General features: G+C 32.0%; 1 protein-coding gene across 1 annotated transcript in view; it reads left to right on the top strand.

The window, feature by feature from the left end:
• Nucleotides 1-11,437, top strand: part of LOC117182332 — an 18,753-nt gene extending 7,316 nt beyond the window's left edge. Inside the window, exons 2-3 of the mRNA XM_033375491.1 lie at nt 10,262-10,397; nt 10,944-11,437. Coding sequence (XP_033231382.1) covers nt 11,030-11,389 — 360 coding nt within the window. The 5' untranslated portion in view covers nt 10,262-10,397; nt 10,944-11,029 and the 3' untranslated portion in view covers nt 11,390-11,437. The remainder of the gene's footprint in view (nt 1-10,261; nt 10,398-10,943) is intronic.
• The last annotated feature ends 1,100 nt before the right edge of the window (nt 11,438-12,537 follow it).

Below are 12,537 nucleotides of genomic sequence, written 5' to 3'. Positions count from 1 at the left end.
AGAGGGAGCTCTTCTTAATATTTTGACACCAAAATCATGTCGATACACCTTACCGACTGCGAGTAAAGCCACCCACGCTTTAACTTGACAGACTGTATCAGATCATTTTTCCTGACGTATCTTACACCCTGTCCATGTAACCGAAAAATTGTCTCGCAGAATGTATACAATTCTCAACATTGTTCCTTCGTTACAGCAAACATATCATTAAATTCTTTATCACTAAAATTTTCCTTCTCACCGAAACCATGATGAGAATTTGTTTCGATACGATGTTTCTGCAATAACAAAAGTATCTGCTTTTCGGATAACCTATATGGTATATTAATTGCTTGTAGTCCAGGAAGCAAAGGCGCTAAAATGAAGCCACGTTTATCCTAATGATTTAAACAGGCTCTAGTGTCCTCCGGAATGAAGATGTCCATAGCAATATAGGCATTGATTGTAAACTCCACTGAAAGCGTAGATATATTAGAATTACCGACGGCATTGCAGAACATACAGGTTTGCCTAGCTTTTAAAGTAAGAATATTAAGTCTTAAACATGTTTTGAATTTTAGACTACACCTCAAGCGATATATATCTTTAAAATAATCGCGCTTTGTTTCGATCTGACGTTGGTACCTTATATGCGCTCACGGAATTATGTTTTGAATTTTAGATAACATCTCGGGCAATTAGCGTTCATTTCATTAGACGGGCGCTCGATGTATATCAGTTTAAGATTATCCTTATTTGATATTGGTCTCACGAGCTTGTTGGAGTTGATAGAAGAGAGGGGGTTCTGGATTTCACTCCAGGTTTATTGGGGACATTTTTAAATCAAACACTTACGAAAATCTAAATATTTTCATAAAGGTACATTAAGCTATCAATGCCACAATCTTATTTTGGGATTCTTTATCGCTAAGAATTTTTAACTTTTTTTTGGCACCAATTGAAAGGACCCCGCACTAAATGTATGGGCAAATGACTTTCGGTGGACTTAGCTGAAACTTTGTAATTTTTAAACCTATAAGTGCTGGATGAAATATCCGTGAAAAAAATCCAAAAAAATGGACAGTTTCAGCGCTATGCGTCGCTAAGCGCTAAGATCAGTGAATAAAACGAATTACAACAGATTTTGTTACAAAATCGATGTCAACATAGAAATCACGGTTCAGATCGTGGTCTGTCATATTTTCGCCTACACCGTTGACTCATATAGCGCGCTTCTAGAAACGATCAAACGCTAAGCACCCAAGATTTTTACTTGACTAATTAATCACTTCTTTAAAGGCAGAAATGGTACCCAACGTAACATTAGTAACTAGTGCGCACATTCTGATAATAACAGTGTACCCTTCGCAAGAGGGCTGAACGCTAAGCGCCCATGATCAACGAATAGAACCAATATGAGTCAACGGTGTTGACTCATATTGTCATTGTTTTGGCTAAACATGTTACTGACCACTTCTTGATGCGTGTTTCGTATACAGACATCGCTTGTGTCGCTAAAGCTACTAGGATTGGTTCTATTCGCAGATCATGGGCGCTTAGCGTTCGGCCCTCTGGCGAAGGGTACACTGTTATTATCGATGTGCGCACTAGTTACTAATGTTACTTTGGATACCATTTCTGCCTTTGTAATTACTTGGTCAAGTTCTAATTTTAGGCGCTTAGCGTTTGATCGTTTCGAGAAGCGCGCAATATAACTCATTGGTTTGGCTAAACATGTTACTGACTACTTTCTGATGCGTGATTCTTATAGTGACATCGCTTTTGTTGCTGAAGTTACTAGGATTGGTTTTATTCACTGATCTTGAGCGCTTAGCGTTCAACCCTCTTGCGAAGGGTAGATTGTTATCATCGGTATGTGCGCACTAGTTACTAATGTTACTTTGGGTACCATTTCTGAGCTTCTTTAATTTTCTCAAGAAACCAATTTAACACCAATAAATTTTCCCGAAACAACCCTCAAGTTCCGAAATCAAACCCGTTCAAAAAAATTTTATTTTTCACAAATTTATTCCCAGCATATTTTAGAGCTCTTTTAATCACCTGAAATATATTCACTCTGATTCTTCGGCTGCAACTCTTAACTTAAAAATCAACCCTTGTGTAGCAAGTAGATGTGACTCTGTCAAAAAATATCTTTTTGAGCATTTTACAGCGTGAGTTAAATCTCTGATTTTTTCGCTTTTCGAATACACCCGTTCCAATTTTTGACCTCCCACTTTCAATGTTGGAAATCAACACTTGATTTACTCAAGATTTTAAATGTTCAGAAGTACCTTCAGGAGAGAACATAACCCCAACAAGTATTCATGATTTTAGATTTAATTGCAAATTTAAGAAAGCCTAATAATTTGTCCCATTTTGACAGTGGTTGTTTTGAAACAGTAAAGTTACGGAAAATTCCGTAAAATCAGTCAGTACAAATTTCCTATGAAAGAAAAACATTATTTATTACGAGAAGAATTTTAAACACATGAAAGGGAACAGTTTCAACAACAGATTTTTTAGTTGCATTTTTCATAATGTTGATTCCTACCAATAGAAAAAATGGTAATATTGTATTAAAGTAAGAATTTTTGGAGGGAAAGCATTCCCTGCACACATTTGAGAAAGTAACTACAGTTAACTAATTCGTTAAGTTATAAATGCGTAAGTTGTATTTTAAACAAACAAATTGAGTACATGGTTGAACTTCATTTTTCTAAAGATTTTTCAGACATTCGAAAAAATGGAAAAAAAGTTTTCCTAATGTACGGGATAAAGTAGGCTAGGTTTTTGTTTTATTTTCGTTTCACAAGAAATAGAAAACAACTTAGTAGGACCCTTGGGGGTGGGGCAAGGGGTCAAAATTAATTTCACGGTGGACTAAATGGGAGATGGGGGAGTCCTAAAGTGGCAAAAATTGGGCCACGAGGTTCATGGAAGCCGACTTAACAACCTCGCAAATTCCAGATCCTCCAACATTAAAATATTTTGAAAAAGGTTGGCAAGGTCGAGATACGTTTGTGATGCGATTATGGAACTCGTATCACGAAACAAGAGTCCAACTGTAAGTTTACTCTTGGTTGTAGTCAAACTAAATCCTAATACTTTTCAGAGTCAAACCTTCTCGAAAGAGTATTCTCGAACATCTTCTCCAGGTCGCTGACATCGCTGTTCCATTGCTTCCATTTTTCAGTTGAAGATTTTTCAATCGCAAAACTTGCTTTAAATTTCTGACGTAATTGACTCAAATTTTGAATAGTATCAATTCGACTCCGATAGCAAACTCTTGCTGCTTCCTGTTGAAGCGCTCTAGATGTTTTAAAAGCTACAGCGTCAGTCCAACGATGTACCCTAGCAGTGGATTCCAACCGCTTCAACCACAGTCTTGCTTCTGAAGATCCTTTCAGTCCAGCGAAGTCCGTAATATTATGTGACAAGTCCCGAAGAACATTTTAATGTAAAGTTTCTGGCTGTTTCTTCTGTGACACATTTTGCACTAAGTTTGCCTTTTGATGCAAAACTCTAGTCATAGTTGCTTTTTTTATTCCACAGAATAGAATTCCGTGACACAATTTTTTTATTCACTGTTCTCGGGTAAATCTAATTGATTCTCACATATCAAACAGAACTATCAATACTCGCAACACACGAGAAAAATGAAGAACGTTTTTTTTTATCATTTTCTTTTTTTTATTGTTTTTCTTGGTTACTGGAATTTTTCCAAATTTTCCGATTTTCGCGTAAATTGAAACAATGAAAGTTCACATGTAACATTGTTTATATAAATTTTTAATAGATATAGCAAGTATAATCAATACAATAAAACTTCACGACCACTCTGTCTACACTTTTGATTCTTTAGCCCACAATCTTCGTCCGCGATCCAACTCAACAGTCATGGGATCGGCCTGCATTCCATGACAAGTGCGATGCTGAGGGCCACCACACTTAGTGAAGTAGCAAGAACAACAACTCAAGATGCAATTATCAAGTAGAATATCTAATTACTACTGGATGAGATATTATCAACACGGATATTTCTCGAAACTGAAGAGTGAACTCTAGGAGATTTCAAGGTCAATTGGAGACTTGGTCGCTCTGGATATGGCAGAAAATAATTTTAGAGATACCATCTCAACTGCTTATGAATGTGTAGTAACTGTCAGCCTACAATAGTCTGATCGGCTGGGAAACACACTGGTGCAACCGTAAACTCGAAGAGTTTCTGAAGCACACCAGAGAGAGGTTTTTATGTACCAGGAATGGCTAAACGGATAAACTTGACTTACGACAATGAGGAAACTTTTACATATATATCGAGTTCCGGAGCAGAGGAAGCTGTACTGGAAAAGATGCTCTCTCGAAATCTGGACCCTACCTCACTTGATCAAGGAAAATTTTCCGTGACTCGTCATGTCTGGAGAAATGGAAGCCATAATTCTGAGGCAACGAAAGCCGTCTGTGGCTCAACGGGTTCTAAAACAATAGCTTGCGTACGATTTTGTAACCCCCCTCATCAAGGGTCAGTTTGGCAATGATACCTTTTAGTCCAAAGAAGTCTTCTGGTCCAGGTGGCATATGTCTGATCTTCTTTCTGAATGCTGCAGAGACCATCATTGGGCTGCTCGTGATACTCGCTAGGGCTCATCTAACAATGGGATATGTCCCGCGGCATAGAGAGGTACGCGAATAGTCTTTACTTCAAAAGAAGGCATGATCGGTTAAACTTCACACAGGGAATTTCGTCTCATCAACCTCACATTTTTTTCTACTAAAAAGGGTGGAACTATTCCCGGAAATTTCAGATCCAAGCCCATATCGTGAATAGGTCTATTCTGAGAATGGTCAGGTAAGCTCATCCACAAGAGGAAAATGAGTAAACAGCGAGGCGCACCTGCTTAGTGATGGGGTCAGTAGGTTTACAGATGGCTCTATGAACAAGGAGAAAGCAGGAACCGGTGGGTATCGTAAAAGGAGTGGAATAGGCTCAACAATCTCGATGGGTTCCTACGTCACAGTCCTTCAATCAAAAATTATGGTCTTTCTCCGATGCACCTATAAGGCACAGGATTTTGTTAACAAAAAGAACATTCCTATCTGCTCTAAGAGCACAGCTATTATAATGATCCTGAATAGAACAACGACTACGTTGACACTAGCATGGGACTTCTTTGAGCCACTGAACAATCTAGCGACAGAAAATCAAGTGGTTCTACTTTCAAAATCTGGATAGAGTGGCGTCAAAGGCGATGGTATTTCGCAGAGGCTACCAAAACTAGGAGCAAGAAAAACTTCACTAAGCCTGAACCAGTTGTAGACATTTCCAATTAGGTAGTAACTTAACAAATTAACAGTTAGCCAACCAGGGCAAAGCAAATACTCAAGCTTGGCAGGGACGAAGTCAATGTCCTAACAGAAATGTTTAAAGGATATGGAAATGTCGGCTATCACGGCCATAAGATATGACATGCAAAGAGACTTCCTCTATCGCAAATTTGGATTTTCAAACAAAAAAGGTGTTTGAAACAATAGAAAAATCGTAGAATTTTCAGATTAAAAATTAATTTCCAGCGAAGAAAAAACAGTTCCTATTTGAAAAATATAATCCTAACGGCAATTACATGTGGTGACAATTAAAAAATAAAAAAGGCAATTTTTTCGTTCATGCAAACAGAGATGCAATACATAAGGCCAAGCAAGAAAGCTGAACCAACTTTTTCCGAGAAAAACTTATTTTTTTATATTCCAAATATTTATTGATCAGTGGTTAAAACCAAGGCTAGTTTTCCACCTGAATTCTATCACGACGGCATTTAAAATTTTGAAATTCAATTAGAAACAATTTATTTAATAAACACAAGAACTAAGTTCTAAAATTTATATTATTCTTTCACGTTTTCTAGAAGAGAGAAGGAAATTTAAAAAAGATTATCTAATTTGAAATCAGTCTTATTGAAAATACTTAAGTTTTTGTGAATTATGTATCTTGATACAATTATATTTTATAAACTTTTTTTCTTCATACAATGAATAAGATTCTCACTTGCTTCAATCTCAGTCATTCCAAGGTCTGAAGTTGTGTAAGCCGATCAATGTCACCTGATAATTTATTTTTCTGATGTTCATATTATCATAATGTAAATATTTAAATTAGTATAGCTTCTAACTTTAGAAATCTGAAACCCAAATTATGATTGAAGTCATTCTACCAGGTAAGATGGGATGGCAGCTGGAAATGTAACTGTATTAAAAACAAATTTAGGTATTTTGCAATTTCAAATATATAAAATTCGAGATCCAGTTCTGGTCAATTTCGAAACAAACAAAAAATACCAAAAGAACGCAATTCCTCTACTTTTCAGAAATTGCACTTGTTTGCATTATCCTTTATTTGTATAAAAGGCCTGGGATTCTAAAAAATATATAATATTGCAAGATTTTATATTTTTAAAATAACTATTGCTCGCACTTGGCTCTATTTTTTATTTCATAACTTTAAATTTTGATGACCTTGAACAGAAGTAAATATTTATTTGATTCACGAAATTTTATAGCTGCAGTGTTTCCGATCAGGACAAAATTATTTTCAAATTTATCATCCAATCATCTTTAAAGATATTTAATATAGATGCGATATTCAAGGAGTAACCAACAAATTCTTCTTTAGTTTTAACATTTCTAGAAAACGCTTTCCCCAGAATTCACAATAATTTCTTCTACTTATATACTTAAAGACTTTGAAAAATAATATTTATACTATTTCAATTTATAAGAAAAGAGTAGAATGAATCACTTTCAGATTTTATTTTTATTTAGAAATTTGCAACCTTGAGAAATTATATTAATTTTTTCAAAACAACTTCCATATATATCTGCGAAGCTTTCAATAATATGAAAAATAAAAATTCTTACAAAAATGATATAAAATTCATATTTATTTTATATAGGTAGAAAATATGTTATTCATATATTAAATTCCAAACTAACCCTTATACGCAATTAATGGATGACACATTGGGTGCCAAGCTAAATCACGATTTTTCAGCAATCTTTATTTTTTTCATACAGATTCGATATTTTACGACTGGATTGTAAACAAACAAATTTTTTAAAAATTTGAAAATTACTGGTAGATTTGATCAACTCTTGAAAAAACAAACTGATTATCATATTTTTTCGACCTTTCATTTGAAAAATACTCAAGTTAAAAAAATATGCGTTTCACCTTTTTGGGTGAAAATCAACGCTAAAGTTCACCCCTAAAAACAATTTTTTCAATATATCTGTTTCTGTGCAAATTGTCTTTTTCTTAACAATTCGATATTTCCAATAATCAAATGCTATTATTATACACAGCTGTTTAATTTCCATGATTTGCATCCCTTATTTTTAATAAGGGTAAGAATATTTTTTTCCAAATTTGCTTATTAAAAATTGCAAAAACTTAAAAATATTCACAAAAATAATTTAATTTAAAAGAAAGTTAAATTCTGAGTTCCATGTTTCTCTGGGTTTTTCATAAAAGTATATTTCGAAAGAGTAATCTACCCCTAATCAGTATTTTAAAATTTTTTTCCTAATTTTATTGGTACATAAAACTAAAGTAGGTGTATTTATATGTTTTAAACGTCAATAGTGCAATGTTTTATTACAAGACCCCAAAGTTCACCTCCAAAACAATAACCAATATCATTTTCACCCCCAAAAGGGCGAATCCCTTTTTTATAGGAGTATAAGCACCCCTCAAATTCAAACTTTAGAATTCCTTTTTTTTTATTTTTATTTTATTATACAATTTTTTTTAACAGATGGCTATAGTTTATTATCGAACAAACACATTAAATACAACATTCCAAATACCAGGGATCGCCTTCGATTTCTTATGAGGGTAAAAATGTTTGTTTTTCAAAATTTTTTTTAGGAAAAATGCTAAAATTCATTAAATACTTACTCAATAATAAACTGTCTCAAACTAGTTACAACAAAAATGTGCATAATAAAGGAGGAATTCTAAACAAACTGTTGCAAGGGTCAATTTCATTAGTGGTTATCCCCTCTAACATTTGTCCAGTTTTCAGTCATAGTGAGGTATTACTTAATTAATGTTTAGAAAAATAATTATTTGAACATTAATTATTGTTGTTGTATATGCTCTTAAAATAATGGTTGAAAATAGTAGGTTTTTCGGAAATTTTCCATTTTTGTTCAATTTTCAATTTAAGTGAGGTGGATAATTTAGCAAAGTTAATTAAACTAATTGATGAAACAATTTATTATAATAGCTGATAATATTCAATTTGCATATTTCCGTAAAGTTGCGGTTGTCTTTTAGATTTGCTATTATCAGTCTAGTTTCCACTTGGAGTAAGTAATTATAGTTAATTTAATGTAGAACAAATAATTATTTTAAAAAATTATCATTGTTCATAACTATCTTTTGCCTTATCAATGCTAGATAGCTGCAATTACTTCTGAAATTTTTAAGTTTTACTTAGTAAAGTAATAAATAATGCAAGTTAACAAATATAGTTGTTAAAATAATTTATTATTTTTTATAACTATCCTCTCTTACAACAATGCTAGAAAGTTGTCTTTTTTCTTAAATCTTTAGTTTATCTTTATAATCTATTTTTCAATATAATTATATTTTTTCAAGTGAATAAATTTGGATTCTTTTTCCTATGCTTAAACAAATTTAATTTTAACAAAGGAAGCTATCTTACACAAAAGAAAAAAACGAAGAATGAAATAGTTTATTGTTTGTTGTTTAAAATATTATTCTTTCTAATTTAATTATTATTTGTTTACAACTAATAAGGTGTACCAAAGTTAAACATTTCAGAAAAACCGAAACTTTCTAGCACTTGTTTCAGAAGAGATAGTTAAACAATTATAAATTTATTAAAAAGCTATGTTTTTTAACTTTCATGATTTATTACTTTAATAAGTAATTATAGGGTAAAAGTTAAACATTTCAGAATAAATAGCAACTATATAGCATTAATAAGTAAGAAGATAATGATAAACAATAATAGTTTCTTCAAATAATTATTTATGTTAAATTGAATTAATTATTAACTCACTCCAAGTGAAAAGTAGCAAATAATAAAAAAATTCAGAAAAAACGCAACCTCTTTGTATTATTCAAATTAAATATTATTAACGATAATAATAAATTCTTTATAGAATTAATTTTGCCTCCTTTAATTAATTATTTACCTCGCTTCAATTGGAAATTTGACAAAAAGTGGAAGATTTTTGAAAAGATGCAATTTTCTTGCATTATTTTAAGAGAATGTTATTTAAATAATAATAGATTGTGAAAACAATTATTTTTGGTACCATTAATTTGTTAAGATCAATTAAGTATTACATTACTCTGAATGAACAAAAAGTATTGAAGTTTTAAGCAAACTGCGAATTTCTAACTCTATTCGATGAGAAGATTGCTAAAAAAAATAATTTGCATCACAAAAAAAAAATCATAATTTGTCTCAAAAACTTCAAAAATTCCTTTTTTAATATTTTAAGTTTTTAGGGTAACCTATAAAATAGACTTGTTGGGATGGAATTTAAAAAGTAATATTTTATTCGTATTCTGTGGCTAATTGTAAAAAAAAATCTTGAGTTTCAACTCGATTCAGCTGATATTTACAATTCTGAAAAAAAAATCTATAAAGACCCATTTTTCTTATAGGAAATACGTGTTGAATTTTATTGGGCTTTCACCACTTTGAAATATAATTTTTATTTTAAAAAAATTAAATCATTTTTGTGTGGATTCAAACACATTTCCGGAAGTTATGCATGAAAATTCGAGAGAAAAATAATTTTCAATGCCATTTTGGACCATCCTAGGTGGAGGTCTTTGACTAATCTTACAAAATTCGGTTACGACAAAAAACTCAATTATGTAAACGAACTCCCTTATTGTCTCGAAATTCTGGATGACTAGTCCATCTTCTTTCAACCCCCTTCGATTTTTCTAGACGACCAGACACAGCCTTATTTAAAACATATTTCCTGTGTATTTAAAACTAAAATTGAGGTTAACCTTTAAAAAAATATTTTATGAAATATGTATCGCAAATTTTTTAGATTTTTTATTTTCTACGTGAATATGGAAAAACCTCGGTATTATGTTATCTCTTGTCAGTATAACAGATAATCATGGCACATGCTATACAATCCCAAGGTCTTTTTTGTTAACAATTAATTTTAATGCGTATATTATAAAGGGTTCGTAAATCCTAATAATCCTAACTTTCTTTTTGGTTAGCTTAAAAAATTTCCAGTACAAATACCAGGGATTTCATCACCGACTTATCAGTCAGTGTTCCAAGCTCCGTTGACAATGAAGATTTTTACTGCAACTCTACTCTTTGGAATTTTAGTTTTCGTGCTGGAATCTGTTGGTAAGTTCAATCAAATTTATAATATTATATATGAGTGAAACATACGAGAAAATTTCAAAATGTGAAAAATCTTTATAGTATAATCCTTAATTTAAAAAAAATCTGATACATGCTTTTTGCAATCATTCATAATTAGAGGATATTAATTACAATTTAGTTGACAAGTTTCAGATTAAGCAATAGATATTTTTTATAAATAAATATTTATCAAAGGAACTAACCTAGAACGATATTTATTTATTGTATTAAATTGAAGATCTAAAAAGTCAGAGTTTTATATTTTAAGTTAAAACACATCATAGATCAAGGTGACAGTACAACGCCAGTAACAAGTATTCACAACGTAATCAGGGAAAAAATAATTTTAAACAAAACTCAGCTCAGCAGACTTATAATAATTTTATTTTAAAAAAATCTATAAAAAACTAGAAAATAAATCTATTCAATTAAAAATATTTAATAATTATTTTAAAGTGCTAAAATTAATAACAAAACGATTTTCCAAATATGTCTGCGAAAGCGATAAAAAATTCCATTGTTTTTCAGAATCTAGCGGAAGTGGTGAAGAGTATATCGAGTATGGCTATGATAAAAGAAAGGTCCGTCGCTTGAAGGACAGAACTGATATCTAAATGATTAGCCAATATGGATCTCCAAAAATATCATACGTAGAACTTGGTACGAGACATTTTGAAACAGGCGAACCCCAACCAACAAGACTAGTACAGGTGAACGGAAGCACGAGGATAGAACGGAAGGTGTGGGATTGGAAGCATTTGTCAGACATGCTTTACGAATCAGCCCAACCATCCTCACCCTCATTATTAAAAGGCGAATCATCACAAGCCCAATTATCACAAGCCAAACCAGCACAATCCCAATCATCACGTGTCCAAACACCACGTGCCCAAACACCACGTACCCAAACAGGTGTGCAACGATACCTAGAATGGTTTAAACAAGAACGTCAAGAGGAAGACGAGACTCGCTAAACAGGATTAAAAAATTATATAAACAAGAAAAATATATGTAATTTTTCTGAATAAAAAATAAGAACACTGCTGCAAAGTAATATGGCTGGATTCACTATAGGCTTATTCATTTGTGCTCATTTCGTGAGCACTGTGCTCTCTCGTGGGCTACAAATTAGTTTCCTTCCTGAGAGAAGAAGGTTCTTTAACAAACGAAAAAAATGGAAACTTTTCCAATATTAAAATGTTAGAAATTTAAATGAGGTTCAAATCAAATTTAAAATCCTATTTAACGTCCAATGATCAAGTTAATGGAAAAAATTTCTGAAAACAAAACCTAGAATCTAACGACAAAATTTAAACAACCACCGTAAAATTTCCCTACTGTCATCTAAAAAAGGAGGAAAGAAAATTGCAAGGCAACCAATCAAGTCCCCTTCCTTCGCTTTTTTATTTCTTTAGTCTTTTATCTCTATCATTATCAAATCGCAATTTCAAAAAATGTAAAAAATAATCACCAACCTTTCAGCACTCATACCTCATACCTTGTTAAGGCATAAAATTAAAAATCAATGAAAATAAAATAAAATTTGAAGTGGACAGGAACAGCAACACAAACGTAGGTGCTCTTTTTCCGACGCCTAAGAATCAATGTCCAAAAATAAAGTGAAAGTTTAAACGGCAAACCAGGCTTGAACAAACCTTAAATAAAACTGGCCTTCAATCCAAGTCAGCTAAATTTAAATTTAAGAAATTTAAATGAGATTAAAATCAAATTTAAAATCCTATTTAATGTCTAATAATGAAGTTAATGTCCAGAGCGAAAAAAGAGTTTTCTCTTTTCTTTTTAGAAGAAAAAGGTTTTTGGCTCTTTTTTCAAATTGCAATAGAAACATTTTATAGTGGATGTCCAAATTTCGTCGTTAGATTCTTTGTTTTATTTTAAAGAATTCTTCACATTACCTTCATTATGGGACGTTAAATAGTATTTTAAATATGATTTCAATCGCATTTAAATTTCTCAAATTGTAATTTAGCTGATTTGGATTGGGCGTCATTTCTAATTCACGTTCGTTTGATGTCTTTGGAACTATTTGTTTTAACCTTTTAAACTTTCACTCGATTCTCGTGTGGATTCTTAGGTGCCGGAAATTGAACAATTTGTTCTG

The sequence above is a fragment of the Belonocnema kinseyi genome, chromosome 10 (genome assembly GCF_010883055.1).
Source record: "Belonocnema kinseyi isolate 2016_QV_RU_SX_M_011 chromosome 10, B_treatae_v1, whole genome shotgun sequence".
NCBI lineage: Eukaryota > Metazoa > Arthropoda > Insecta > Hymenoptera > Cynipidae > Belonocnema > Belonocnema kinseyi.
This window is presented reverse-complemented; position numbering and strand designations above follow the sequence as displayed.